General features: G+C 42.3%; 1 protein-coding gene across 1 annotated transcript; it reads left to right on the forward strand.

The window, feature by feature from the left end:
* The first annotated feature begins 85 nt into the window (after positions 1-85).
* kif18a (kinesin family member 18A) lies at positions 86-27770 on the forward strand. The gene is made up of 18 exons (XM_084154549.1): positions 86-154; positions 533-865; positions 1181-1338; positions 1519-1623; positions 1765-1875; positions 1999-2196; positions 4742-4921; positions 5163-5237; positions 5431-5540; positions 6378-6540; positions 6742-6906; positions 8063-8184; positions 10642-10910; positions 13818-13877; positions 21113-21518; positions 21957-22046; positions 22154-22251; positions 26336-27770. Exons 2-18 carry the CDS (start codon positions 556-558, stop codon positions 26470-26472), a joined length of 2757 nt encoding a protein of 918 aa, XP_084010675.1. The 5' UTR covers positions 86-154; positions 533-555; the 3' UTR covers positions 26473-27770.

The raw sequence follows: 27770 nt of genomic DNA on the forward strand, positions 1-27770 counted from the left end.
ACCTCATCGACGTCACTCGCAGTGCATAGCCAATCAGCTGTTACGAAGGAAGAGGGGGCTTGTTTTTGAAAAGACGCGCTGGTCTTGGGAGAAAAGGTAGCCTTGGCTGTACTAGCTAGCCACAATTGCAAATGTGAAAACATTATAGTCAAAGGTAAGCTGTGGATGTATTATACTTTGTTCCTGAGCAGAACTAATGTTTACGATGTATTTTAAACTCGCAGTACTTGCTGTTTTCGCTCAGAGTGGAGCTTCTATGGCTCTTTGTTGACTGCTAATGTTAGTTAGCCAGTGACTAGGCAATACGGGCGACGACTACACGACACATTCAAGTCGCCCTGTTCTGAATGTAACAACATATTTGTATATGTTCACTGCTTAAAATGTAATGTTGTCGAATGCAAGTAGCTAGCTATGTTATTATTACACAAAGCCTGGTCTCTGCTCCACTCCGTTGGTGGAGTTCATCAGAAACATCCTTCACCGTGGAGTTTAGTCAGCTAAAGCCTCTTCCTTGTGATCTCTCAACTAGATCAATACACAGGGAGAAGAGTCATGGACGTGTGCAGCCATGTCAAAGTGGTTGTTCGTGTGCGGCCAATAAACGACAATGAGAAGTGCGAGAACTTCAGGAATGTGGTCCAAGTTGTGGACAACCACATGCTAATATTTGACCCCAAGGAACAGCAAATTACATCTTTCGGGGGACCAAGAGTTCGAAACAGAGATGTCAACAAGAGAGCCAATAAGGACCTGAAATTTGTCTTTGACAATGTTTTTGGGGAGGATTCTTCTCAGGTGGATATTTTTGAGAACACCACTAAAAGGATACTTGATGGAGTGTTGAATGGCTTTAACTGTACAGGTAATAAAATGGGCCTAAGCCTACTAATCTATACAGGAATACACCATCTGATTAGTAGGCCTATGGCTATGTGCACATTGAGACAGACTTCGTGAAAACAGTGTTGCAAACAGCCTGATTTAAATTAATGTCATAGTATAGAGGCCCATTTTAGAAATGTTAATTAGTATGCTGTACTAGCCTACATCTTTATACCCCAGTTAAATTCCAAAACATTTGGTTTCACATTTAAACCTACCAAAATCAGATGTATTTTAATTTGAAGTGGAAGTTTTGATATTGTTTAATTACTAATCCTTCTCTGAAACGTTGCAGTCTTCGCTTATGGCGCAACAGGAGCAGGCAAGACACACACCATGTTGGGCTCAAGCAATGACCCGGGTGTGATGTATCGCACCATGACGGAGCTCTTCAACCGTATGGATCAAGTCAAGGAAGAGAAAATATTCGATGTAGCATTTTCTTATCTTGAGGTGACTCTTTGGTTTTGTCTGTCTGATTTTTTCAGTTAATAAATGTACACAGAAATCAAGGAAAAATATTCCTCCACCATACCTGGGAATTAAAGAAACATTTTATTAATGAATCAGAATTTGAATGTCTTTAAATTGTCATTAGAAAGAAGTCACGTTTTTGTCATAACTGGTTTGCAGGTCTATAATGAGCAGATCCGGGACCTCTTGGCTAATGTGGGACCTCTTGCAGTGAGGGAGGACCCCTCGAAAGGAGTGGTTGTCCAAGGCCTTACTCTGCACCAGGTTAGTGAGAAACAGGTTATTTGTTGTCTGTCAGCTGTGTTTGTTGTTGTTTTTTCCATAGTTGAATGAATTTACATCTATTTTTTATGTATGTGTACTGATTTTATTTGTTTAAATGGAGCCATGTGACCTCTTCTGTAGCCTAAGTCTGCTGAGCACATCCTTGAAGCTTTGGATTATGGCAATCGGAATAGAACGCAGCACCCCACCGACATGAATGCCACCTCGTCACGATCCCATGCTGTATTTCAGGTAGGCTATTTCAATGGAGTGGAGTCATCTACCTTTCCTCATTTTACCAGACGGCAAGCGGGTTTACCCACTGCAGTCACTGGACAGGTGAAGATGAAATTGTTGGTGTTCTTGTCCCCCTAGATTTACTTGAAGCAACAGGACAGGACGGCCAGCCTTAATCCAAATGTCCGGGTGGCCAAAATGAGCCTGATTGACCTCGCTGGCTCCGAGCGAGCAAGTGCCACTAACGCAAAGGGAGCACGTCAACGGGAAGGCGCAAACATCAACCGTTCACTCCTTGCCCTGGGAAATGTCATCAACGCTCTGGCTGACCCTAAGGTATGTGTAAAGCATCTTGATGCATGTTTCTGATTGAATAGGACCTTCAATTATTCAAAGGAAATGTTGCCGTGCACAGAATTCAATATAATTCAAAAAGGTGGTTGATCTTTTGACAATACCACCCACAGGCATTTCTGTGTGACTCGTAAGCAATGTTGAACAGGCCTGGGTGCTGCTACCTCACCACTGAGAATACACAAACTTATGTCTAGATTTAACTCTAAGACAGGGGTGTCAAACTCATTTTTTATTCCGGGGGCCGCATTCGGTCTTCGAGGTCCAGAGGGACGCACTGAAACGTATATTTCCTCGCCGTCAAAATTTGCTTAAGATAGTCCTCTATCCATATTTTTTCGCATTTTCAATGCTCCTGGGCTGTCTGGCTTTCATTTTGGCGATTATAAGATAGCTGGACACAGTCAAGAAACTGTATGAATGTAGGACCATTATCATTTCTACACAGTTTCGATTTGGTTTAAGTCATTTTAAACTATTGAGTTCGTTCCCGAACTCATGCGTGCATACATTTTACGTATGGGTGGTCCCAGGAATCGAACCCACTACCCTGGTGTTACAAGTGATTTACATTTACATTTTAGTCATTTAGCAGACGCTCTTATCCAGAGCGACTTACAGTTAGTGAGTGCATACATTTTAATACTGGCCCCCCGTGGGAATCGAACCCACAACCCTGGCATTGCAAACGCCATGCTCTACCAACTGAGCTACATCCCCTGATTTCATATGTTTATCTCACCAATGAATGGTATTAGGGTTATCCCTTGCTGAAGTTCATTTTCTCTGTGCCAGTTGATTCCTGTTGTCACCCTGTGCATTTTTTAAGATTCTTTTTTTCTTTGGGAAATTTAGGGTGGTCTAGTCTAATTTATTCTGCCTTCATTTTGTTTGTATTTTGTTTCATTGATTGCAATTTTACATCATACACTGGCAGCTACACTCCCCTGCTCAGTTGTTGCCATAAAAAAAGTGAGCAGCTCCCTGTGACTCATGGAGTCTTGCTTGGTCTGTTAGCTAGCCAAGTATTTGGGTAATATTTCACTCCAGTTGCATATATTAACCTGTCACTGAAACGTCTCGGTTTACCACTGTCCCTGTGGAGTCCACAAGCAGGCCACTTGCATTTAGGAAATGCTGGACAAACGTGCCACCGCTGTTCCTAAATGTTTTTTTTTATTTTTCATGCCACCGTTGTTCGCTTTAGGGAATGATAGGACTGGTCCCATGGCCATGAATTGCAGTTGCACATTTAGCCTTTGTGGTTTTCTCCACTGGCCCATTTCCTCTCTCTCAGGCTGTTTCTCTGTACATTGTAAATCCTGCTCTGACGAAAGACTCGCTCTGCTTAATTGGGACAACCTCCTTTTAGCTGCAAACTTTGAGCTCCCATAGGATCGACTGGAAATATAAGGGTTTCCTGAATCCAGATGTAGGGTTCGGCCAGGGAGAACAGCTGGGCAGCCCCCAGCTCATTGTAGATCACTTTTCCTCTGCAAGTTCCTGGTAATTCCTGCCATTTGAATCTCCATGAGACTGTGACTCACCTGAACAGATGTAATGTACTCAAGATGCATCTGTGCCATTAGTGAAGCCAGGCTGAATTCAGACCTAGCACATTCACACCAGCAGAAGATAATGTGATTGGGAGTTTTCATATTCTATAGAAATGAAAGGTATCTGTCTGCCAGAAACCTGTTTATGGAAACAAATAGTTAGTCTGCCAAAGTAAAAAAAAAAAATATATATCTATATACAAAACATTAAGAACACCTTCCTAAAATTGAGTTGCAATATTTTTTGCCCTCAGAACAGCCTCAATTCGTCGGGGCATGGACTCTATAATGTGTCGAAAGCGTTCCACAGGGATGCTGGCTCATGTTGACTCCAATACTTCCCACAGTTGGCTGGATGTCCTTTGGGTGGTGGACCATTCTGGATACACACGGGAAACTGTTGAGCGTGTAAAACCCAGCAGTGTGGCAGTTTTTGACACAAACTGGTGCGTCTGGCACCTACTACCATACCTCGTTCAAAGGCACCTAAATCTTTTGTCTTGCCAATTCACCCTCTGAATGGCACACATACACAATCCATGTCTCAATTGTCTCAGCTTAAAAATAATTATTTAACCTGTCTCCTCTCCTTCATATACACTGATTGAAGTGGATTTAACAAGTGACATCAATAAGGGATCATAGCTTTCACCTGGTCAGTCTGTCATGGAAAGAGCAGGTGTTCTTAATATTTTGTACATTCAGTGTATATGACTATTCTAAAACGGCCCACTATACAGCCTTATTAGTGTGTTGTCCCATTGTCACTGGGCATTTACTGTATGCAGTAAGAACTAAGGGGTCATATGACTGTTGGAATGAATTGGTATAAATAAAAAAGCATTTTATGTTCAGTGAGGTTTTTCAGACCTTTCCCCACCCCAAACCTGAATGTGTAGGTCTAACCTTTTCCTGTTTTCCGCTTTTACTCTTTTCGCAGGCTAATGTTGCTTTTGCTTTATTTATTTTAGCAGAGTAAGAAAGCCCACATACCATACAGGGACAGCAAGCTAACACGACTCCTTAAAGATTCTCTGGGCGGGAACTGCAGGACGGTCATGATCGCCAACATTAGCCCCTCCTCCAAATCGTATGACGACACCCACAACACACTGAAATACGCCAACAGGGCCAAAGAGATCAAATCATCGGTCAGTAAACTACTCACCCATCCCAACAATGTTATAGGATTTACTTAGGCCTCTTTGGCTGTGCTCCCCTTAGTGGACCTTCATCTGTAATAAGCTCTGTGTTTTTTAAAAGCCGAACATGAGTTCAGAGAGGTAGTTTTGACAGTGGAACTTGTACTACATGGCATTTCTTACAATATTTCTCTGTTTGTAATGCCTTTCTCCCTCCTTACATCTTTACATGCATCCACCTGTCCTTTAGCTCAAGAGGAATGTTGTCAGCTTGGACAGTCACATCGGCCAGTATGCAGTGATATGTGAGAGGCAGCGAGAAGAGGTAATGGAAGACGAAGCACCCATCTCTACTACACTGACTGGAGGCCCTTAGGGTCAGAAAATGTGTGCATATACATTTCGCTGTCCTCTTTTTTTTTTATGGCCTTCCTCCTCAGATAAAAGACAGATACTTTGTCTTGAAATAGGTGATTGTTTCTACCTGACCATTTTATCTACGGTTTATGCCGTTTCAGATCGTTCAGTTGAAGAAGAAGTTGAAAGAGTATGAGGAGAGGAAGATGGACCCTCTTGTTCCTGGAGGCCATAATACCATCTCCATTCAGAACCAAACAGAGATTCACAAGTAAGCACTTATTTCTTGTGCCAGTGTGCATGCAACAAACAAAGGCAAAACATGTATTTATACAGTAATATAAGTTCTGTTATGCATAATATGCAACCACACTTGAGTGTTGTCCTTTAAACTTGTAGACTTTTAATTGAAATCCATAGATAATTTATCATGACGAGGAAAAGTACAAAGCCCAAGGACCTGGTGGGTGGAGAGTTTGCTCTGCATTTTTGATAGGGGCAGCTGTGAGCCACGTAAAAAACAACAAAAACATTTACACATATCTATATTAGACACCCCAGAAAGCTAAAAACTTCCTTCCTTCACTCCCCTCCAAGGGCTGCAGTGGCATCTGTTTAAAGAGGGGGGGGGGGGAGCTGAATGAGTCTCATTCCCACGCGTTTCATTCACCGGCATCAGAATTCACAACTCGCACAATGTGAGGCTCTGAAGAGAGGCAGCACGCTTCTCACACTATTAAAAATTCATCAGTCTGGCAAGGCCACGGCGGCTCCTACGTCACAGGGGTTACATTGGAGAGTGCAGTCACATCTCAGCGGCAGCTCTCCACTGTCTGTCTATTTATTTATTTACCTGCATACCCCTCTTCCTTTACCAGAATGAGACATTGTTGCAAGGCCTCTGCCTTATTGGGTAAAAGCTGCTGAGGGTGATCCAGGGCAGAAGCCTGATTTGAACATCGTTCAACCTGTTGAGTAGTACAATAACGTAGTACAATAACATGACATAGGATTTTTATTGAGGAAAGGCAAACACTAAAAACAGTATTTTATTAAGCAAAGACTCCATTTAACGATAACTGGCTGGTTGCCCCTTTTTTCTGGACAGGGTGTCAGAGTCCCTGCAGAGCATTTTCTCCAGCCGTACTCAGATCAGGAGGGAGCACCTTGTTCTGGAGCGGCAGCTGAAGGAGAATGAGTTACGTCAGCGCCACAGCGAGGAGTGGAACCAGCAGGCCCAGCTCTTCGGTGCCAAAGACAAGACTGAGAAGGTCTGAAAAAGGACCTGCTTTATATCACCTCACTTAGAAGACTCCCTCCCTCCTTATCAAATGTTATCACTGTCATTTTAGCCAGAAAATGGTTCCAGAAGGAGCATGTCTTTTATGATGTATCAGTGATAGATGGATGTTTAAAGCGCATACACTCCTTTGTCATATCCCCATCTGACAGGCTCTGTTGTTGTTGAATAGGCCACCTGCAAGCACGAGCGCAAGCTGGCCTCCCTCCTCACACAGCAGCAGCACATCCGCAAGAGGCTGGAGGAGGCTGAGCTGCGCTTCCTTGAGAACGACGGCTGGCTGCACCGCATGGAGAATGACATGAAGCTGCTGGGACAGGACTCCCAGCCACCAGAGGTGAGGGATCAGGAGATATGGTAGCGCTTGACCCAGGGGTTGGGGTGGTGTGGTATATGGGTTATTTTGTTCATGTAGTGGTAGGTGGAGCTGTAGAGGAAGACTCCCTCCAGGATTCTGCGATCTAAATTTTTTTAGCAAAATCAACAATTCCCTGCATATTGTGCGAGGGTTTGCAAATTTGACCAATCACCGCACTATTTCCACATAAAACAGTAAAATCGTCACATTATTAACGCATAAAACAGACCTGTCACCGCAGTACAAAAAGAGGGCTTGCAATTTCAACCAATCGTGGCACATTTATAGCATAATATGTTTCAACCAAGCCACACGTCAACACACTTTTTCCCTCGTCAGCGCATTGTTGCCCACAAATATCACAGAAAATCCTTGCAAAATCCTGAAGGGATTGGGAATATTTATTGACAATGCTGCTAATTGTAAGCTACCTAAACTAAGCCACCTTTTTGGTTGCTGACACGCTGGATCGGAGTCATATAATAAACGACTTGCTAATTATACATAGAAATTGTCCTATTTACGGTTAAGGTGAACTATCCCTTTAAATATGTTTTTTTCCATCTCCCAGAGTAAATTTTTAAAGGGATGGAACGCGTCACAGGAAGTTAGCTCAATGCTACCTTTCTTTGTGTGGGGGGGTGTTTGTTCTTGCAATTATGTCCCAACTGTTGTTGTGACAGTTTGTTTTCTTCCATCTGTTCTCCTGGTAATTAGAACTGTGCTTATTTTATTGCTCTTGTTCACTGGTGGATGACTGAGGTGAATGGATCAATGGTCTTTACGCATCCCTCACACAGCCAGTTACCTAAAACCATGTAGATGTTTATTTTCTTTTCTCATCCCTCTTCTAGGAAGTGGCACAGGACAATGATTCATCCGCTTGTCAAATGTTCTCTCTGCTGTCGTTTCGTATAGTCTTTTACGTCAGAGGTGGATGACAGCTTTTCTTTTTTACCCAGAAGACAGGTTCTCAGAGATGAAGCATGGCACAAAATGAACTCCTCAAGACTCATTGTCTTGTGCGTCACTGATGACTCCCTGCCAGCTTGTTCTCTAGCTGTGGTCAGGGTTACTCAATATGTTCCCTCGTGGTCATTTCACCAGCTCTTCCACTTTCCCCTTTCCCCCTCAGGTACTCCAGAAGGACCTTCGCTGCCACAGGCTCCAGCTACAGGTAGAGGACCTCAAGCAGCACATTGAGCAAATGACCCACCTCATCAGTCTCCAGGACCAGGAGAACAAACAGACTAAAAAGTAGGTAATTTTTCCTCTTACAGGGTTAAACATGTACGGTAATGTTGTCACCATACCAGAATTTGGACTTCGATACCAATATTAATTGTATTATTTGGTACTCGGTACCCCAGTGATACCACGGTAGAAAAATACCTCACTTACTGTATAAAACATGTGGCCAAGCCAACGCTCCAGCTGGAGAGCTACTGGGTAGGCAGGCTTTTGTTCCAGCCCTGCTCAAAAAGATCCTGTTGAGCAGCTGATTGCAAGATTCTGGTATGCTACAGCAGGGCTGGAACAAATGCCTGGCATTGCATGTCAGAGTTGAATCATCCACGTGTATCCACTGAAGACAGAGAGTGGAAATGCAGTGATATTAACATAAGATGGCGTTGGGGTTTGTCAGACCTTTCAGACCAATAAAGTAGACTTAAGTCAATCTGAGCCTGTACTCCACAACATCTGTTGTACAGATATTGCTACATGTTTTAGAAGTAATCTTCCGGCCTCAATCCTACACGAATGGGCAGATATGGTCAGGTAGACGGACAGGCATATTAAGATGGGAATGATATGAAATAATATTTATGAATAATTGAGTATCAGTCATGTGACTCACACTGTACTATGTGAGTATGAATAGCTGTGCGCCATCCATACCTGTGTCATACATTACCTCCAGAGAATGTACAGTGTTGTTGTCGCTTACTCATATGAATTAGTGAATAGAGAGTATTAGTCATATGAATCATACTGTACTAGGTTTTGCATACATATGGAACATCAGTGGGGGGAAAAAGTATTTAGTCAGCCACCAATTGTGCAAGTTCTCCCACTTAAAAAGATGAGAGGCCTGTAATTTTCATCATAGGTACACGTCAACTATGACAGACAAAATGAGGGAAAAAAATCCAGAAAATCACATTGTAGGATTTTTAATGAATGTATTTGCAAATTATGGTGGAAAATAAGTATTTGGTCAATAACAAAAGTTTCTCAATACTTTGTTATATACCCTTTGTTGGCAATGACACAGGTCAAACGTTTTCTGTAAGTCTTCACAAGGTTTTCACACACTGTTGCTGGTATTTTGGCCCATTCCTCCATGCAGATCTCCTCTAGAGCAGTGATGTTTTGGGGCTGTCGCTGGGCAACACGGACTTTCAACTCCCTCCAAAGATTTTCTATGGGGTTGAGATCTGGAGACTGGCTGGGCCACTCCAGGATCTTGAAATGCTTCTTACGAAGCCACTCCTTCGTTGCCTGGGCGGTGTGTTTGGGATCATTGTCATGCTGAAAGACCCAGCCACGTTTCATCTTCAATGCCATTGCTGATGGAAGGAGGTTTTCACTCAAAATCTCACGATACATGGCCCCATTCATTCTTTCCTTTACACGGATCAGTCGTCCTGGTCCCTTTGCAGAAAAACAGCCCCAAAGCATGATGTTTCCACCCCCATGCTTCACAGTAGGTATGGTGTTCTTTAGATGCAACTCAGCATTCTTTGTCCTCCAAACACGACGAGTTGAGTTTTTTTACCAAAAAGTTCTATTTTGGTTTCATCTGACCATATGACATTCTCCCAATCCTCTTCTGGATCATCCAAATGCACTCTAGCAAACTTCAGACGGGCCTGGACATGTACTGGCTTAAGCAGGGGGACACGTCTGGCACTGTAGGATTTGAGTCCCTGGCGGCGTAGTGTGTTACTGATGGTAGGCTTTGTTACTTTGGTCCCAGCTCTCTGCAGGTCATTCACTAGGTCCCCCTGTGTGGTTCTGGGATTTTTGCTCACCGTTCTTGTGATCATTTTGATCCCACGGAGTGAGATCTTGCGTGGAGCCCCAGATCGAGGGAGATTATCAGTGGTCTTGTATGTCTTCCATTTCCTAATAATTGCTCCCACAGTTGATTTCTTCAAACCAAGCTGCTTACCTATTGCAAATTCAGTCTTCCCAGCCTGGTGCAGGTCTACAATTTTGTTTCTGGTGTCCTTTGACAGCTCTTTGGTCTTGGCCATAGTGGAGTTTGGAGTGTGACTGTTTGAGGTTGTGGACAGGTGTCTTTTATACTGATAACAAGTTCAAACAGGTGCCATTAATACAGGTAACGAGTGGAGGACAGAGGAGCCTCTTAAAGAAGAAGTTACAGGTCTGTGAGAGCCAGAAATCTTGCTTGTTTGTAGGTGACCAAATACTTATTTTCCACCATAATTTTCAAATAAATTCATTAAAAATCCTACAATGTGATTTTCTGGAATTTTTTTCTTCTCAATTTGTCTGTCATAGTTGACGTGTACCTATGATGAAAATTACAGGCCTCTCTCATCTTGTGGGAGAACTTGCACAATTGGTGGCTGACTAAATACTTTTTTCCCCCACTGTAATTCACTTTGGCACCTTTACACTATAAATTGTGATACTGACTCAACAGAATGTCATTTAAGCCTGAGTTTCATGCTTTCTTCCATTCAGAATGGTGCACATGCTGCTGCCAGCCTACAGCAGACAGTACTGGACGCTGAGGGTGTCGGGCCTGGTCACAGCTGCCGACGAGGCTGAGAACCAGGACCTGGAGCACCTGGTCCTCAGGGAGAGGGGTGTGGTGTGGGCCGATCAGGAGAAGGGAGGGGAGCAGAAGGATGAGGAGACCCAGGCTGAAGGTTCTAGGCTTAGGCCAGAGCTCGCACCCATCCTGTCATTCTCACACCTCATCTGTCCCCATCAAAACAGTCCCTGCAGTAGTAAGTCATGACTTCACACCTTATGTTGTCTTAAAAATCCCAAAATATTTGAGTGTGTGTGCACCGCATAATTGTTTGGCCAATTTGCTTGAACTCCCAGTGGCAATGATGACATGTCCTTTCCCCCTGATGGGGTATACTACAAAGCAGGATCAATGAGTTAGCCATCTAACTTTGATAAACAACCAGAAATAACTATTGATTTTCGGGTTCATTAAGAAAGCTAAAGTTAGATATGGGTTTTTGGTTGTTGATTTAATTAGACTGTGCCCATTTCATGCTCATCTTTCTAGAAAATCTCAAGTTAATTCAGAATATTTTTGCAAGTTAGCTGGCCATAGATCTTGCTTTGTAGTATTACCCCCCTGGTCGACTGTTTAATCATCTGTTGTAGTGTTTTATTTTCAGGCCACCAGTGGCCATACAGCAATATCTGGTGGCCCTGGGCTATTGGGCTCTATTTACTGTTGTTCATGGGAGCCTACACACACGGGAGCCACCATTCTCCAGGTCCTATCACACCCTTTATAACCCAGCACCAGTGCACCATCAGGCCTCCTTTCATGACATTCAGCCCCTAGGAGACAATGGAGCGTGAACCAAAGCTGGCCAGCAATACTTAATTACTATGTTGCTGTCCATCATATGTCAGCAGGTGCACCCCGCACCTGTCCCCCTGCACCCGTCACATGCTTGTTTCCCTGTGTCTTTTATTTAGTATTTTTGGCCTTGTCCACTTGTGCTTGTAGTTGAGTGATACCCTGTAATTTGACCCTGCTTTCACAAGCCATGAGCACAAACGTATGATACCAGATCTCAATAGGTCCCGTCTGTTTGTTCTATTCCCTCCGTTTTCACCTTGCAATGACTATCCTGAAGACTACTGTTATTATTTATTTAACGCTACATTTATTTAAAGGCCCAGTGCAGTCAAAAATGTGATTTTCCTCCATTTTATATATATTTTTACACTGAGGTTGGAATAATATGATGAAATTGTGAAAATTATGATAATAATTATTATAATAATATGCCATTTAGCAGACGCTTTTATCCAAAGCGACTTACAGTCATGCGTGCATACATTTTTACGTATGGGTGGTCCCGGGGATCGAACCCACTACCTTGGCGTTACAAGCGCTGTGCTCTACCAGCTGAGCTACAGAGGACCACACATAATGCCCTTTTAGTTTAAGAAAATACCATCAGAAATGTCTGCCTGTTTTGATGGCATTTTGGCCTGCCTGGTGACATCACCAAATGGTTAATTAGTTAATAAGAAACCGTTCCAAACCTCTCTGCTAATAACAGCTAGTTTTCTCTGCCAATAACCTCATTCGACCACTCCCAGACAGTCCACTAGCAAACTTCTTGCTTGAGAAATTGCTCTTTGCTAAAAAGCCATTTTTTGTTTGTTTTCAATTAAAATGGTCAAAAAGAATCACAGTAAGGAACTTAATTGTTACCCTGAAATGATTTCATATTTAGATTAAAATGGATGCATTGGACCTTTAACCCTTACCCTTGTGGGAATTGGATAGGGCTAAATTGAAATGTTTCTTACAGAATAAATATGGAAATGCATAACCATGGTAGAAATGAAAAGGGAACAGTTTGGAGATTATGGGAAAATGATTAGACTAAAGGTGAGGGCAACAGTTCAGCTGACACAAGACTGAATCCAAACATTACACTGTTGATTTTATGTGCATTTTACATTTACTGTCATTTTCACCGCATTAGTTTTTTAACCAAATCTGAAAAGACTCTCTGCAGTAACATGATAAGAATATTCTTGGGAAATTTGAGGTAGGTGCAACATAAGACAAAAACATTTCAAGTTTTTTGAGTGAGAGGTCTAACTGATGTTTCCAAGTAGCCACACCTCTCAAGTGTGCACAGTTCCAAAGTAATTTCAATGCAGTTTTATGACTCAGTCCTCAACTATAAGGTGCTTTTTTTTTTGCTCTCCTAGCTGTGCCGTTTAGGAATTAGAGCAAGCACACTGGTAGTTGTTTTATTTGGAATATAGCCCTGCATCCTTGCCTTTACACAATTACTGTTGTTTACGCAATCCAAACACGGTCAATTTTATAAATCACAATCTGGGTCAAGTGGGCAAAATGACTAGCAAAATTATAAAATACGATCTTAGTGTTAGGCTTTCACAAGCCAATTCAGAGAAACAGATTGTAATTTTGGTGCGCATGGAATGGATGCACGAGTGCATTCAGATGCGTGGTCCGCCGCAAGTTTTCTTCACAATACAACAAATAGGCTCATTCTGTTCAGGACAACCCAGGGTATAACGCCATGTTATCTTGTAACTGTACATCAAACATAGTCAAACAAAGCGATATGTATTATAATCCTTTATCGTCTCATCTTTCAAAATACATAGAGTCCTCGTACTTTACAGCATTTCACTCACTCAGACATGTTTTCTAAAGTTGCCCAATTAGCGGGAGGGATGGGGGCATCTTCTTGTTGTGTGCGGTGCTCAAGTTCAGAACAGCTGTCAGTCAAAACCCATACAGCGCTGTGAATCTCAGACCCTGAGATCTGACGTCATGTATAGCATGTTACTGTACAGCCACTGCATTCCAATTTAGGTGCTTATCAATGTTCAAATCTGCCATTTTCAACCCATATACGGGTACAAGTGTAAAGGGCTACCCATTCTTTAACCAGGCAAGTGTACAGCAGCAGACGTTGCTGCACAGCTCATGATGACTATTCACATTTGCCACAGCCAAATGCTGAGGCACGATTGTGTCTGTTCTATTGATAACTGTGCCGGCTGAGCTGTGACGCTAGTCATGCTGTGTGTTGTGCTGATAACTGGGGGGTGGCATGGTAGTCATGAAGGAGGCTGTGTTGTTGAACATACTGTTGTCTGTCACTCAGGTGCTGAGAAACATAAGAGGAGAGTCTCGCTGCGCCTTCAACCCAATCCATCATGGAAAGGTAAACCTGTCTTTACTCTCCCACAGGCCTGCTAACCTGGTCATTAATCTAACAGCTCGCCACATGGAATCCTTCATAGTGACTGTCGGAGGGGATCAAACATGTCCATCAAAGTCATCACTCCTGTGGTAAAAGCTCTGTTTCAGCTGTTAAGTGTTCATCAGCAATTTCACAGTTGTGATAAAACTTGTTTCAGGATTCACTAGTATAAACTTGATGTTAACAAAGACTGGAATGGTTAAAATAATGAACTGACAATATTAAACATCCCCACTGTAATGGTCAAACAGAAGTGAGAGGCCATGAGTAATATTGATCTGTGAATTAACAATGTGTTTTTTGTTTTATTCCCACTGATCACTGGTGTTTAGTGTAACAACTTAATTTCCCTTCTGCCTTCCTCAAGAGATGATGGGATATCAATTGGCACTTCAACTGATTCTTAAACTAGGAAAAATAGGCAAACTGTTACAGAATAAACTACAAAAGTATTCCAAAATTAAATAGAATTTCATTTCCAGTTGTGCAGCACTGCAGACTTCCTGGTCTGGAACTAAAGATATTTTATGGAAATGAAATAACACTCAAGACCCCTTTAGAGAAAGAAAAGGACTGGGAAAACCTTTGGGAAATACAATAAGGAAGTATGTGAAATATGGCCGTCCAAATTGGCTGTAATGATATTTTCTGCTGAACAGGTGGTCTACATTTGATTGAAACACATTGTGGGAAACGTCGGCTACATTTGAAAGAAAACAACACCAGACGACCACAGTGCAACAACGGAAATGGCTTTAAAAACACTTTTTACTAATAACCTTCATAACCATTTAAAACGTTTATTTTTTGGGGGTGGATGACTGAAGACTGGGTGGCCAGGCATTTGTGCGGTTGAGTCTGTTTCTGCGGTAACATGGACTCTTAACAATGTGATTAAACTTTGTTGCTCCTTGCTGAAACAAGCAAGGTGTTGTAGCAAACATGTACTCGGTTGCCTAGGCTACAGCCCCTCCCTGCAGCAGCAGCACATGCAGTCAGGAGCAGAGCAATGTGCATATTTTATTTTGCTATTTGAGCAGTAATAATGGTGACCGGTCATTTGGCTGACCAATAACCATCATCCAAAATTCTATGACCGTCACAGCCCTACTTTTTGCACGTCTTTCTTATCTAGTTCAGAATTACTTTTTGTGATTGTGAATTACATGAATGTCCTTGACTTAAGGGTCATCACACATGACCCTCTCAATAGGGTTCTACACCCCGCCAGTCCAATGCCTTGTACCCATCCCTTTATCTCCCCTCAGCACAGCATGGCCCACACAATTTCAATCACTCTTCTCTCTCTCCTCCAACCTCGTTCTGTACCAGTCTTACTTATTCCTGCTCGATCACACTCTACCTCCTTGCCCCCCTCCCCCTTTCCTCCATATCTTGTACTCAGTCAATCCAGCATCCAGCCCTCCCAACCCAGGCTGCTCAAACCTCATTCATGAAAATGCAAATTCACTGCAGGGAAAAGAAGGTAGGCGAGGCAAGCGTAAACGCCCCTGCCCCGTCAGCGAGAACAGCAGCAGTGCTATAAAGAGAGAGGCAGCAGCCAAGCGACCCTAATACGGCGCGGTCTCCACCAGAAATAGCACCTCATGCATGTATTAATCCTACAAGCCAAAAATATGTGATTGAAAGAACTTGGCTGCCATTTATTGCCGGGCCAGATCTCCGTCAGAGAAGCAGTACCATTTATCACTGTCCCCTCATCCTGCCTTGTTATCTGAGCTGTGACTCAAATTTCCTAAATATTGCATTCTGCTATCCACATTAATAAATAGGTCCATTAATCTTACATATCCCCCCCCCCCCCCCCCCCCCCCCTCACTTAAAAGCATCTACATTAAACAATTAGTTGCTTGTTCTATTTTGTCTGTGGGGGGGGGGGTGTTGGCAAATTGATATATCAAATCCACCGCCACACAGTTCACATTTCTGGGAATTGCCTCCTCAGTAAAATGTAGGAGGTAGGAAGCAGTGTCACAGATCTGTGGTCAGCAGCATGTAAATGATGCATCCGCAGTGTCTCACTGAAACAAGTGAGTCTGCCTCCTCATGCTGTGATGCAACGTGCTCTCCACTTTACTTTTACACACCAGCGTTTAACCTCTAACAACCCTGCTTGTGTATGTTATTTTGGTGACATCATCCTCAATCTCAGCCAGGTGTTATCATAGTCTAGCTATTCCCGTAATTTGTTTAATTTATGAATGTTCATAAGTTTAAGCACTTTTATTACAGAATTAAATCCCAAAGTTCTGTTCATAACATTTATAAAATATAGCTAGGCCGGTTAATGGAAGACACGTTTATATTAAAACGACTTTGGTGTATATTAAAAATAAATTGTGTAGCCTATAACAATTATTCCCATTTAATCAGTTGTATGTAAAGTTAGTTGTATCTAAATTGGTCTTGATCAAATGTCCAATAATTAACAGTATGTAGCGTGTATGACTCATCCTCACTGATGACTAATATGGTGACCATTCAGTGTAGCTGTATCTTTTATGCGACAGGTTGTTCAGCGTGAGTCATCCATCATGGCTAGTGATTGTGAACCACTTATACCATGAAACATTTAGGCCTAACATAGGATGTGTCCACTCCTGTTTTGTCGGCCATAAGTTGTTTTCCCTCATTCCCTGCTTTGTGTTCCATAAGGATTTTATGTGGCCTTGTTATGTTTGCTTGATTGGTTAAAAGTCCAATGCAGCAGTTTTTATCTCAATATCAAATAATTTCTGGATAACAATTAAGTACCTTACTGTCATTGTATTCCATTAAAATGGTCAAAAATGAACAAAAATAGCTTCTTAGCAAAGAGCAATTTCTCAAGCAAGAATTGTTCTAGGACTGTCTGGGAGTGGTCTGAGTGGGGAGGGGAAAACTGAAAACAAGCTGTTATTGGCAGAGCGGTTTGGAACTCTCTTATTGGTCTATTAACTAGTTTACTGTCTGGTGATGTCACAAGGCATGCCAAAACTCCATCCCACCAAAACAGGCTGACATTTCAGTATTTTCAAACAGCTCTTATTAAACTAAGAGGGCATTATAATTTTCATAATTTCACAGTATTGTTCCAAGCTAATAATGTGGAAAATATACACAGTATACAAAACGTTATGAACACTGACCAGGTGAAAGCTATAGTCCCTTATTGATGTCATTTGTTAAATCCACTTCAATCAGTGTAGATGAATGGGAGGAGACTGGTTAAAGAAGGATTTATGAGACGATTGAGACATGGCTTGTGTATGTGTGCCATTGAGGGTGAATAGGCAATATAAAATAAGTGCTTTTGGACAGGGTATGATAGTAGGTGCCAGGCGCACCGGTTTGTGTCAAGAACTGCAATGCTGCTGGGTTTTTCACGCTCAACAGTTTCTAATGTGTATCAAGAATGGTCCACCACCCAAAGCACATCCAGCCAACTTGACACAACTGTGGGAAGCATTGGAGTCAACATGAGCCAGCCTGTAGTACGCATTCAACACCTTGTAGAGTCCGTGCCCTGACAAATTGAGGCAGTTCTGAGGGCAAAAGGGGGTGCAACTCAGTATTAGGTGTTCTTAATGTTTTGTACACTCAGTGTATATAAAACACAGGAAAATCATGTTTTTGACTGCACTGGGCCTTTAAGTCTTGGTTTCTTTGAAACATCTAATTATTCTATTTTTCTTTTGCCTTATTCGATTTGATTCATTTTTTTCTTTCCCTTACTTAGCCATCTTCCATGTCACAGTACCTGGGCTTGTGTCGGGGCTGGTGAAACTCAATTTGTGAGCATGAATGTGTCCAGGCCCTTACTCCCTTACACCTCTGATTTAATGTCTGCACTGTGTAAAGGTCACCAGGTTCACTTTCTTTGGGTACCTCTACACTTCTCCAACTGCCAAAAGATGAGAACCCATATTAGGCCTACTGCAGACATGGACTTCTCCTTTCAGTATTTTTACAAAAAGGTTATTCCTCTGTCTGTACTCCTGAGTGGCGCAGTGGTCTAAGGCACTGCATCGCAGTGCTAACTGTGCCACTAGAGATCCTGGTTGGAATCCAGGCTCTGTCGCCGCCGGCCGCGACCGGGAGACTCATGGGCGGCGCACAATTGGCCCAGCGTCGTCCAGGGTAGGGGAGGGAATGGCCGGCAGGGATGTAGCTCAGTTGATAGAGCATGGCGTTTGCAACGCCAGGGTTGTGGGTTCGTTTCCCACGGGGGGCCAGTATAAAAAAAAAAAAATGTATTCACTAACTGTAAGTCACTCTGGATAAGAGCGTCTGCTAAATGACTAAAATGTAAAATGTCTTTCAATGGTGGTGATACTCTGTATCTTCTTTTTATACCGGCGCCACCTAAGATCTATTCAGATGTGATTTATTTTCTTTAAAAAATGATTATTGTGCTCTAACACACATGGTAAGGCCATGCAGAGGTTAAAGTTCTCCGGAGAGTGATTTCTTTGGGGTAAAAAAAAATGTTTACAACTCTCCAGACAACACTTGACCGTCTAAGACTAGATAGAAAGTATGTAGAAATTGTAATGGACATACACTACCGATCAAAGGTTTTAGAACACCTACTCATTCAAGGGTTTTTCTTTATTTTTACTATTTTCTACATTGTAGAATAATAGTAAAGACATCAAAACTATGAAATAACACATTAAATCATGTATTAACCAAAAAAGTGTTAAACAAATCAAAATATATTTCAGATTCTTCAAATAACCACCCTTTGCCTTTGACAGCTTTGCACACTCTTGGCATTCTCTCAACCAGCTTCACCTGCTTTTCCAACAGTCTTGAAGCAGTTCCCACATATGCTGAGCACTTGTTGGCTGCTTTTTCTTCACTCTGCCGTCTGACTCATCCCAAACCATCTCAATTGGGTTGAGTTCGGGGGATTGTGTAGGCCAGGTCATCAGATGCAACACTCCATCACTCTCCTTCTTGGTAAAATAGCCCTTACACAGCCTGGAGGTGTGTTGGGTCATTGTCCTGTTGAAAAACAAATGATAGTAGCTCAGTTGGTAGAGCATGGCGGTTGCAACGCCAGGGTTGTGGGTTCGATTCCCACGGGGGACTAGTAGGGGGAAAAATAAAATAATGTATGCACTCACTACTGTAAGTCGCTCTGGATAAGAGCGTCTGCTAAATGACTAAAATGTAATAGTCCCACTAAGCCCAAACCAGTTGGGATGGCGTATCGCTGCAGAATGCTGTGGTAGCCATGCTGGTTAAGTGTGCCTTGAATTCTAAATAAATCACAGACAGTGTCACCAGCAAAGCACTCCCACAACATAACACCACCTCCATGCTTTACGGTGGGAACTACACATGTGGAGATCATCCGTTCACCCACACCGCGTCTCACAAAGACACAGCGGTTGGAACCAAAAATCTCCAATTTGGACTCCAGACCAAAGGAAAAATCTCCACCGGTCTAATGTCCGTTGCTCGTGTTTCTTGGCCCAAGCAGGTCTCTTCTTCTTATTGGTGTCCTTTAGTAGTGGTTTCTTTGCAGCAATTCGACCATGGAGGCCTGATTCACACAGTCCACTCTGAACAGTTGATGTTGAGATGTGTCCGTTACTTGAACTCTGTGAAGCATTTATTTGGGCTGCAATTTCTGAGGCTGGTAACTCTAATGAACTTATCCTCTCCAGCAGAGGTAACGCTGTGTCTTCCATTCCTGTGGCGGTCCTCATGAGAGCCAGTTTCATCATAGCGCTTGATGGTGTTTGTGACTGCACTTAAAGAAACGTTCAATGTTCTTGAAAATTTCCATATTGACTGACCTTGATGTCTTAAAGTAATGATGGACTGTCGTTTCTCTTTGCTTATTTGAGCTGTTGTTGCCATAACATGGACTTGGTCTTTTACCAAATAGGGCTATCTTCTGTATACCACCCCTACCTTGTCACAACACAACTGTTTGGCTCAAACGCATTTTAAGAAGGCACACCTGTTAATTGAAATGCATTCCAGGTGACTACCTCATGAAGCTGGTTTTGAGAATGCCAAGAGTGTGCAAAGCTGTCATCAAGGCAAAGGGTGGCTATTTTGAAGAATCTCAAATATAAAATATATTTTGATTTGTTTAACAGTTTCTTGATTACTACATGATTTTATATATTTTTTTTAGTCATTTAGCAGACGCTCTTATCCAGAGCTACTTACAGTTAGTGAGTGAATACATTTGTTTTTTTCATACTGTGTTATTTCATAGTTTTGATGTCTTCACTATTATTCTACAATGTAGAAAATAGTAAAAATAAAGAAAAACCCTTGAATGAGTAGGTGTTCTAAAACTTTTGACTGGTAGTGTATATATTTTCAAATAACTGCCCTTTTTCATGCCGCAAATCGATTTTGACAAAAGATATGTGCTGCAATTCGTTGAATTTCGAAATCCCAATGTGTCCCTCAAGCCAAATAGTTTCCCGCTGATCTGAGATCAACTTAAGTTTCAGTCATGGGATTTTAAAAAACTTTAATCCCTGGGCCATGTATGACATTGCTATGGCAAACTGCTGCCATGTTGTTAGTGAATACCCACATGCTGAAGCCGACAGGCTGCTGTGATTTAGACTGGATAATGCGTTCTTATCTTGTTCTTGAGCTCAAACTAGTAAACCATGTAGGAATGCCTCACCAACCACTAACAGAAAAGGTGTATTGCTGAACAGGATGAACCCTGGACCCTGTTCAGGAAGAAGCAAGGTTATAGAACTCTCCCATATGAATGTGTGTAGAACAGATGTGAATGTTTGTCAAGTAAAATATGGAACTCTTTACATTTTATATCCGCAACATTCCGAAGGTCTTACCGTACTGAATACATCCAAGTTGTATACACTTCCATGTAAGTGCTTGGTGGAGGATGTTTTTGAATGACTTTATAGAAATTAATTGTTGTTATTTATATAAGTCAGGGTTGGGGTCAATTCCATTTGACCTCTATCAATTAAATTAAGTGATTTGAAGAGCTAGGCCTAAATTGAAACATCCTCTAATTGTCAATTAGCAGTACATGGATTGGACTGTATTAAAATGGAATTGACCTTGATGAAGTGTGTTGTGTAACTTGTTTTGCACATTTATTTGATAATGTAAGGCCTAAATTTGTTAGGTTCTTTGTGGCTTCTTCATAAAATAGAAATCCTATTGGTGTTGTTTTCTAGGTCCAGCGGCCCAGGTGACAGTGATGGAACCCATTCCCAAGAAACCTACCAGGAGGAAGCTTGCAGTGTCTCCACCAAACCCTGGGAGTGTTGTCTCCGCTTCAGCACAGGGTCCCATGGTCCTCCAGGAGGTGTTGAGACAGGAGGGGATGTTTCCACTGCTCTACACTCCAGAGGCCAGCAGTACACTCAACAGGCCTTCACTCCTGCCTCTCCAGCACTCTGCAGTCAATGACCCCAACATGACGTTTGACATTGAAGATGAAGACAATGAAGCAGCTCTTGCCAACGCTACCATTGTCCTTTACCAATGTAGTCCCAATCATCAAGCTGAGTCTTCGTGCCCCTTGGGTCCAAGCCAACAGCAGGCTCCCCGAGCCAATAACATGAGCAGACCCCCCAAAAGGTGGGTGTGGTATTGTCAAAGATGGTCATCATACTCCGTAATTCCAACAGTCCAATTTAATATTAGCTGCTGAACAATGTAAAACAATACATACATTCATAGATTTAGACATTCTCAATAGAAATCATTTTTAAGCCATGGCTTTGCCTCTCTTACTATTTCAACGATTCACATTTTTATTTTACACATTTTGTCCCAGGAGACAGACTGACAGAAATTGTATTAGAGTTCGAGCCCCTCCAAGTACGTATTTCTAAACCTTGAGCTGCCTTGTCTCTTAAGTTTTAGGTACGAGCAAGTGGCAGTGAGAGAGCTCAGAATTGTCTAACGTAACAGAGTGCTGTACTTATTCCAGTGTGTTTATTTGTTTTGGTCACATGTAAGAGACTGTTCAAATATTGAGAAGGAAAGTGACATTGCCAGTCTTGTGTCCCACAGACTGGAGATACCGTCTCTGTTAGACATCCGACGTGGCAAAACCTACATGACCATGACTTCGGCTGCACAGGGCAAACGCAAAATGAACTGGTGAGTGTGGTTGTGACATACTCTAAATACATTTTTCAGGGAAGGAAGTGTTGTACTGCTCAGATAGTCACGTATTTCATCTCTTGTGTTTCCATCTCCCCCTGTAGCAGCAGCAGAGAGCAGGAAAGCCTTTCAGCACCCAAGCGCATAAAGCAGGACCCCACAGTAGCAGCAAGCAGACCGCTAAGAGTGCGTCGCTTTGCTGGTGAGTGCAACAATACCAGTATTTCTCCCCTGAAGCGACCCAGAGAAAGAGTGTAATTGTCTTTCATTAACTATTTATAAAATATATTAAATGTGTGCCTTTTTCCCCATCTAAAATCCCCATGTTGATTTCAGCTAGTGGTGCTTACACACAGAGCTTAGGCCTACATCTGTCAGCTGCAACACAAAGTTCAGGGCAGGGCCAGAATATGCTTTTTTGAATATGCCTGTTATGAAGAACACTTGCTTTTAGAAAGCCAGGCTGTTTTTAATCTACAGTGAAGGAGCTTGTCTGCCTGTTACGTATGGCCCTTATTCTTTTATTTTGAAGGATTTTCTTTGGCTTTTGGACAAAACTGCAGAATTTGGTTTCTCATCAGATTGCATACTTTTGGTGTGATGTGTTTTTGACAGTGGTTAGTTTTGTTTGATTTATGTACAGTTGAAGTCGGAAGTTTACATACACTTAGGTTGGAGTCATTAAAACTCGTTTTTCAACCACTCCACAGATTTCTTGTTAACAAACTATAGTTTTGGCAAGTCGGTTAGGACATCTACTTTGTGCATGACACAAGTAGTTTTTCCAACAATTGTTTACAGACAGATTATTTCACTTATAATTCACTGTATCACAATTCCAGTGGGTCAGAAGTTTACATACACAAAGTTGACTGTGCCTTTAAACAGCTTGGAAAATTCCAGAAAATGATGTCATGCTTTAGAAGCTTCTGATAGGCTAATTGACATAATTTGAGTCAATTGGAGGTGTACCTGTGGATGTATTTCAAGGCCTACCTTCAAACTCAGTGCCTCTTTGCTTGACATCATGGGTAAATCAAACGAAATCAGCCAAGACCACAGAAAAGTCTGGTTCATCCTTGGGAGCAATTTCCAAACGCCTGAAGGTACCACTTTCATCTGTACAAACAATAGTACGCAAGTATAAACACCATGGGACCACGCAGCCGTCATACCGCTCAGGAAGTAGACTCGTTCTGTCTCCTAGAGATGAACGTACTTTGGTGCGAAAAGTGCAAATCAATCCCAGAACAACAGCAAAGGACCTTGTGAAGATGCTGGAGGAAACAGGTACAAAAGTATCTACAGTGAGGGGAAAAAGTATTTGATCCCCTGCTGATTTTGTACGTTTGCCCACTGACAAAGACATGATCAGTCTATAATTTTAATGGTAGGTTTATTTGAACAGTGAGAGACAGAATAACAAAAACAAACAAAAAAATATCCAGAGAAACGCATGTCAAAAATGTTATGAATTGATTTGCCTTTTAATGAGGGAAATAAGTATTTGACCCCTCTGCAAAACATGACTTAGTACTTGGTGGCAAAACCCTTGTTGGCAATCACAGAGGTCAGACGTTTCTTGTAGTTGGCCACCAGGTTTGCACACATCTCAGGAGGGATTTTGTCCCACTCCTCTTTGCAGATCTTCTCCAAGTCATTAAGGTTTCGAGCCTGACGTTTGGCAACTCGAACCTTCAGCTCCCTCCACAGATTTTCTATGGGATTAAGGTCTGGAGACTGACTAGGCCACTCCAGGACCTTAATGTGCTTCTTCTTGAGCCACTCCTTTGTTGCCTTGGCCGTGTGTTTTTTTGTTCATTGTCATGCTGGAATACCCATCCACGACCCATTTTCAATGCCCTGGCTGAAGGAAGGAGTTTCTCACCCAAGATTTGACAGTACATGGCCCTGTCCATCGTCTCTATGATGCGGTGACGTTGTCCTTTCCCCTTAGCAGAAAAACACCCCCAAAGCATAATGTTTCCACCTCCATGTTTGACGGTGGGGATGGTGTTCTTGGGGTCATAGGCAGCATTCCTCCTCCTCCAAACACGGCGAGTTGAGTTGATGCCAAAGAGCTCGATTTTGGTCTCATCTGACCACAACACTTTCACCCAGTTCTCCTCTGAATCATTCAGATGTTCATTGGCAAACTTCAGATGGGCCTGTATATGTGCTTCCTTGAGCAGGGGGACCTTGCGGGCGCTGCAGGATTTCAGTCCTTCACAGCATAGTGTGTTACCAATTGTATTATTGGTGACTATGGTCCCAGCTGCCTTGAGATCATTGACAAGATCCTCTCGTGTAGTTCTGGGCTGATTCCTCACCGTTCTCATGATCATTGCAACTCCACGAGGTGTGATCTTGCCTGGAGCCCCAGGCCGAGGGAGACTAACAGTTCTTTTGTGTTTCTTCCATTTGCGAATATTCGCACCAACTGTTGTCACCTTCTCACCAAGCTGCTTGGCGATGGTCTTGTAGCCCATTCCTGCCTTGTGTAGGTCTACAATCTTGTCCCTGACATCCTTGGAGAGCTCTTTGGTCTTGGCCATGGTGGAGAGTTTGGAATCTGATTGATTGATTGCTTCTGTGGACAGGTGTCTTTTATACAGGTAACAAGATGAGATTAGGAGCACTCCCTTTAAGAGTGTGCTCCTAATCTCAGCTCGTTACCTGTATAAAAGACACCTGGGAGCCAGAAATCTTTCTGATTGAGAGGGGGTCAAAAACTTATTTCCCTCATTTAAAATGCAAATCAATTTATAACATTTTTGACATGCGTTTTTCTGGATTTTTTGTTGTTGTTATTCTGTCTCTCACTGTTCAAATAAACCTACCATTAAAATTATAGACTGATCATTTCTTTGTCAGTGGGCAAACGTACAAAATCAGCAGGGGATCAAATACTTTTTTCCCTCACTGTATATCCACAGTAAAACGAGTCCTATATCAACATAACCTGAAAGGCCGCTCAGCAAGGAAGAAGCCACTGCTCCAAAACCGCCATAAAAAAGTCAGACTACGGTTTGCAACTGCACATGGGGACAAAGATCGTACTTTTTGGAGAAATGTCCTCTGGTCTGATGAAACAAAACTAGAACTGTTTGGCCATAATGACCATCGTTTTATGTTTGGAGGAAAAAGGGGGTGCATTGCAAGCCGAAGGACACCATCCCAACCGTGAAGCACGGGGGTGGCAGCATCATGCTGTGGGGGTGCTTTGCTGCAGGAGGGACTGGTGCACTTCACAAAATAGATGGTATCATAAGGAAGGAAAATTATGTGGATATATTGAAGCAACATCTCAAGACATCAGTCAGGAAGTTGAAGCTTGGTCGCAAATGGGTCTTCCAAATGGACAATGACCCCAAAGTCAAGGTATTGGAGTGGCCATCACAAAGCCCTGACCTCAATCCTATAGAAAATGTGTGGGCAGAACTGAAAAAGTGTGTGCAAGCAAGGAGGCCTACAAACCTGACTCAGTTACACCAGCTCTGTCAGGAGGAATGGGCCAAAATTCACCCAATTTATTGTGGGAAGCTTGTGGAAGGCTACCCGAAACGTACTCCTGAGTGGCGCAGTGGTCTAAGGCACTGCATCGCAGTGCTAACTGTGCCACTAGAGATCCTGGTTCGAATCCAGGCTCTGTCGCCGCCGGCCGCGACCGGGAGACTCATGGGCGGCGCACAATTGGCCCAGCGTCGTCCAGGGTAGGGGAGGGAATGGCCGGCAGGGATGTAGCTCAGTTGATAGAGCATGGCGTTTGCAACGCCAGGGTTGTGGGTTCGATTCCCACGGGGGGCCAGTATAAAAAAATAATATGTATTCACTAACTGTAAGTCGCTCTGGATAAGAGCGTCTGCTAAATGACTAAAATGTAAATGTAAAATGTTTGACCCAAGTTAAAAAATGTAAAGGCAACGCTACCAAATACTAATTGAGTGTATGTATATTAAACTTCTGACCCACTGGGAATGTGATGAAATAAATCATTCTCTCTACTATTATTCTGACATTTCACATTTTTTAAATAATGTGGTGATCCTAACTGACCTGAAACAGGGGATTTTTACGAGGATTAAATGTCAGGAATTGTGAAAAACTGAGTTTTAATGTATTTGGCTAAGGTGTATGTAAACTGCCGACTTCAACTGTATGTTCAGTAATCTAAAAATAACCAACTCTTTTAATAATTGGATTTTTCGCACCGCAAAGGAAACATATTATATTATAATCTCTCCATACAGATGGGGGCTCTAACTAAGCATTGTGTTTCTCCTTAGGGTCAGAGGAGAACGAGCCCAGAAGAGTTATGAGGAGTGTTTCTGAGGGGAATCTCCACCTCATGGATGTTCAGAAGAAAAAGTCCATATTCTATAAAACCTCCCAGAAATTCAAGAGTGTGACGAAGAGGATGTGAGACCTGCTTTTGGCCAGATGTTGCTCAATGCTTGTAGATATTGGGGAATCGTGTGTAGGTATGGAGAGAGAGAAATTAAGTCCTATGGATTTCTTGAATATGTTTTGCTTGAATTGTGTATGATTCTGAACTTGTACTTAGTTTTATTTCCTACATTAACATTTTTTGTACAGATCATTTGCTATTGTTATTTAGTAATACAAGTTTTTGTTAACTAGTAATGTATGTGGTTGTTTTTACCATGAATATATCCACTCGTCCAATCATTCTTTTTTCGAATGGTTCATTTCTGGGCTTTTCCCTGTTTAGTGTACATATATTTCCTTTCAATATTTAAATTTAACGGAAGGGGTAGATTTAGTTATCAGACATGCAGTTGTACTGTCAAGTCATGTTGCCATGCATGTGAATGCTGTTGACATGGAGACTTGTGATGTTCGTTCATTCCGCTTGTAACCCATCTGTATAGGGAAACTCATTCACCTGTGAAACTCTTTTCACTGTTCAATATCAGGCTACACATAAACAGAAATGAAGGCTCATAAAATATTATGTTGAACAGTTAAGAATTCCTACTCACTGAGATTTAGATTTTAGTCATTTAGCAGACGCTCTTATCCAGAGCGACTTACAGTTAGCGAGTGCATACATAATTTTTTAATTTTTCATACTGGCCCCCCGTGGGAATCGAACCCACAACCCTGGCGTTGCAAACGCCATGCTCTACCAACTGAGCTATATCCCTGGCCAATCCTTCCCCTAACCTGGACGACGCTGGGCCAATTGTGCGCCGCCCCATGGGTCACGGCCGGCTTCGACAGAGCGTGACTTTTTTCTGAGCTCTTGGCTGATTTCTTTTGATTTTCCCATGATGTCAAGCAAAGAGGCACGGAGTTTGAAGGTATGCCTTGAAATATATCCACAGGTACACCTCCAATTTACTCAAATTATGTCAATTAGCCTATCAGAAGCTTCTAAAGCCATGACATCATTTTCTGGAATTTTCCAAGCTGTTTAAAGGCGCCGTCAACTTAGTATATGTAAACTTCTGACCCACTGGAATTGTGATACAGTGAATTATAAGTGAAATAATCTGTCTGTAAACAATTGTTGGAAAAATGACTTGTGTCATGCACAAAGTAGATGTCCTAACCGACTTGCCAAAACTAGTTTGTTAACAAGAAATTTGTGGAGTGGTTGAAAAACGAGTTTTAATGACTCCAACCTAAGTGTATGTAAACCTCTGACTTCAACTGTATATCTTCAGATAAAAAAAATCGGACTTACAATATGTCTGG

Source organism: Coregonus lavaretus (assembly GCF_964263955.1).
Source record: "Coregonus lavaretus genome assembly, chromosome: 37".
Classification (NCBI taxonomy): Eukaryota; Metazoa; Chordata; class Actinopteri; order Salmoniformes; family Salmonidae; genus Coregonus; species Coregonus lavaretus.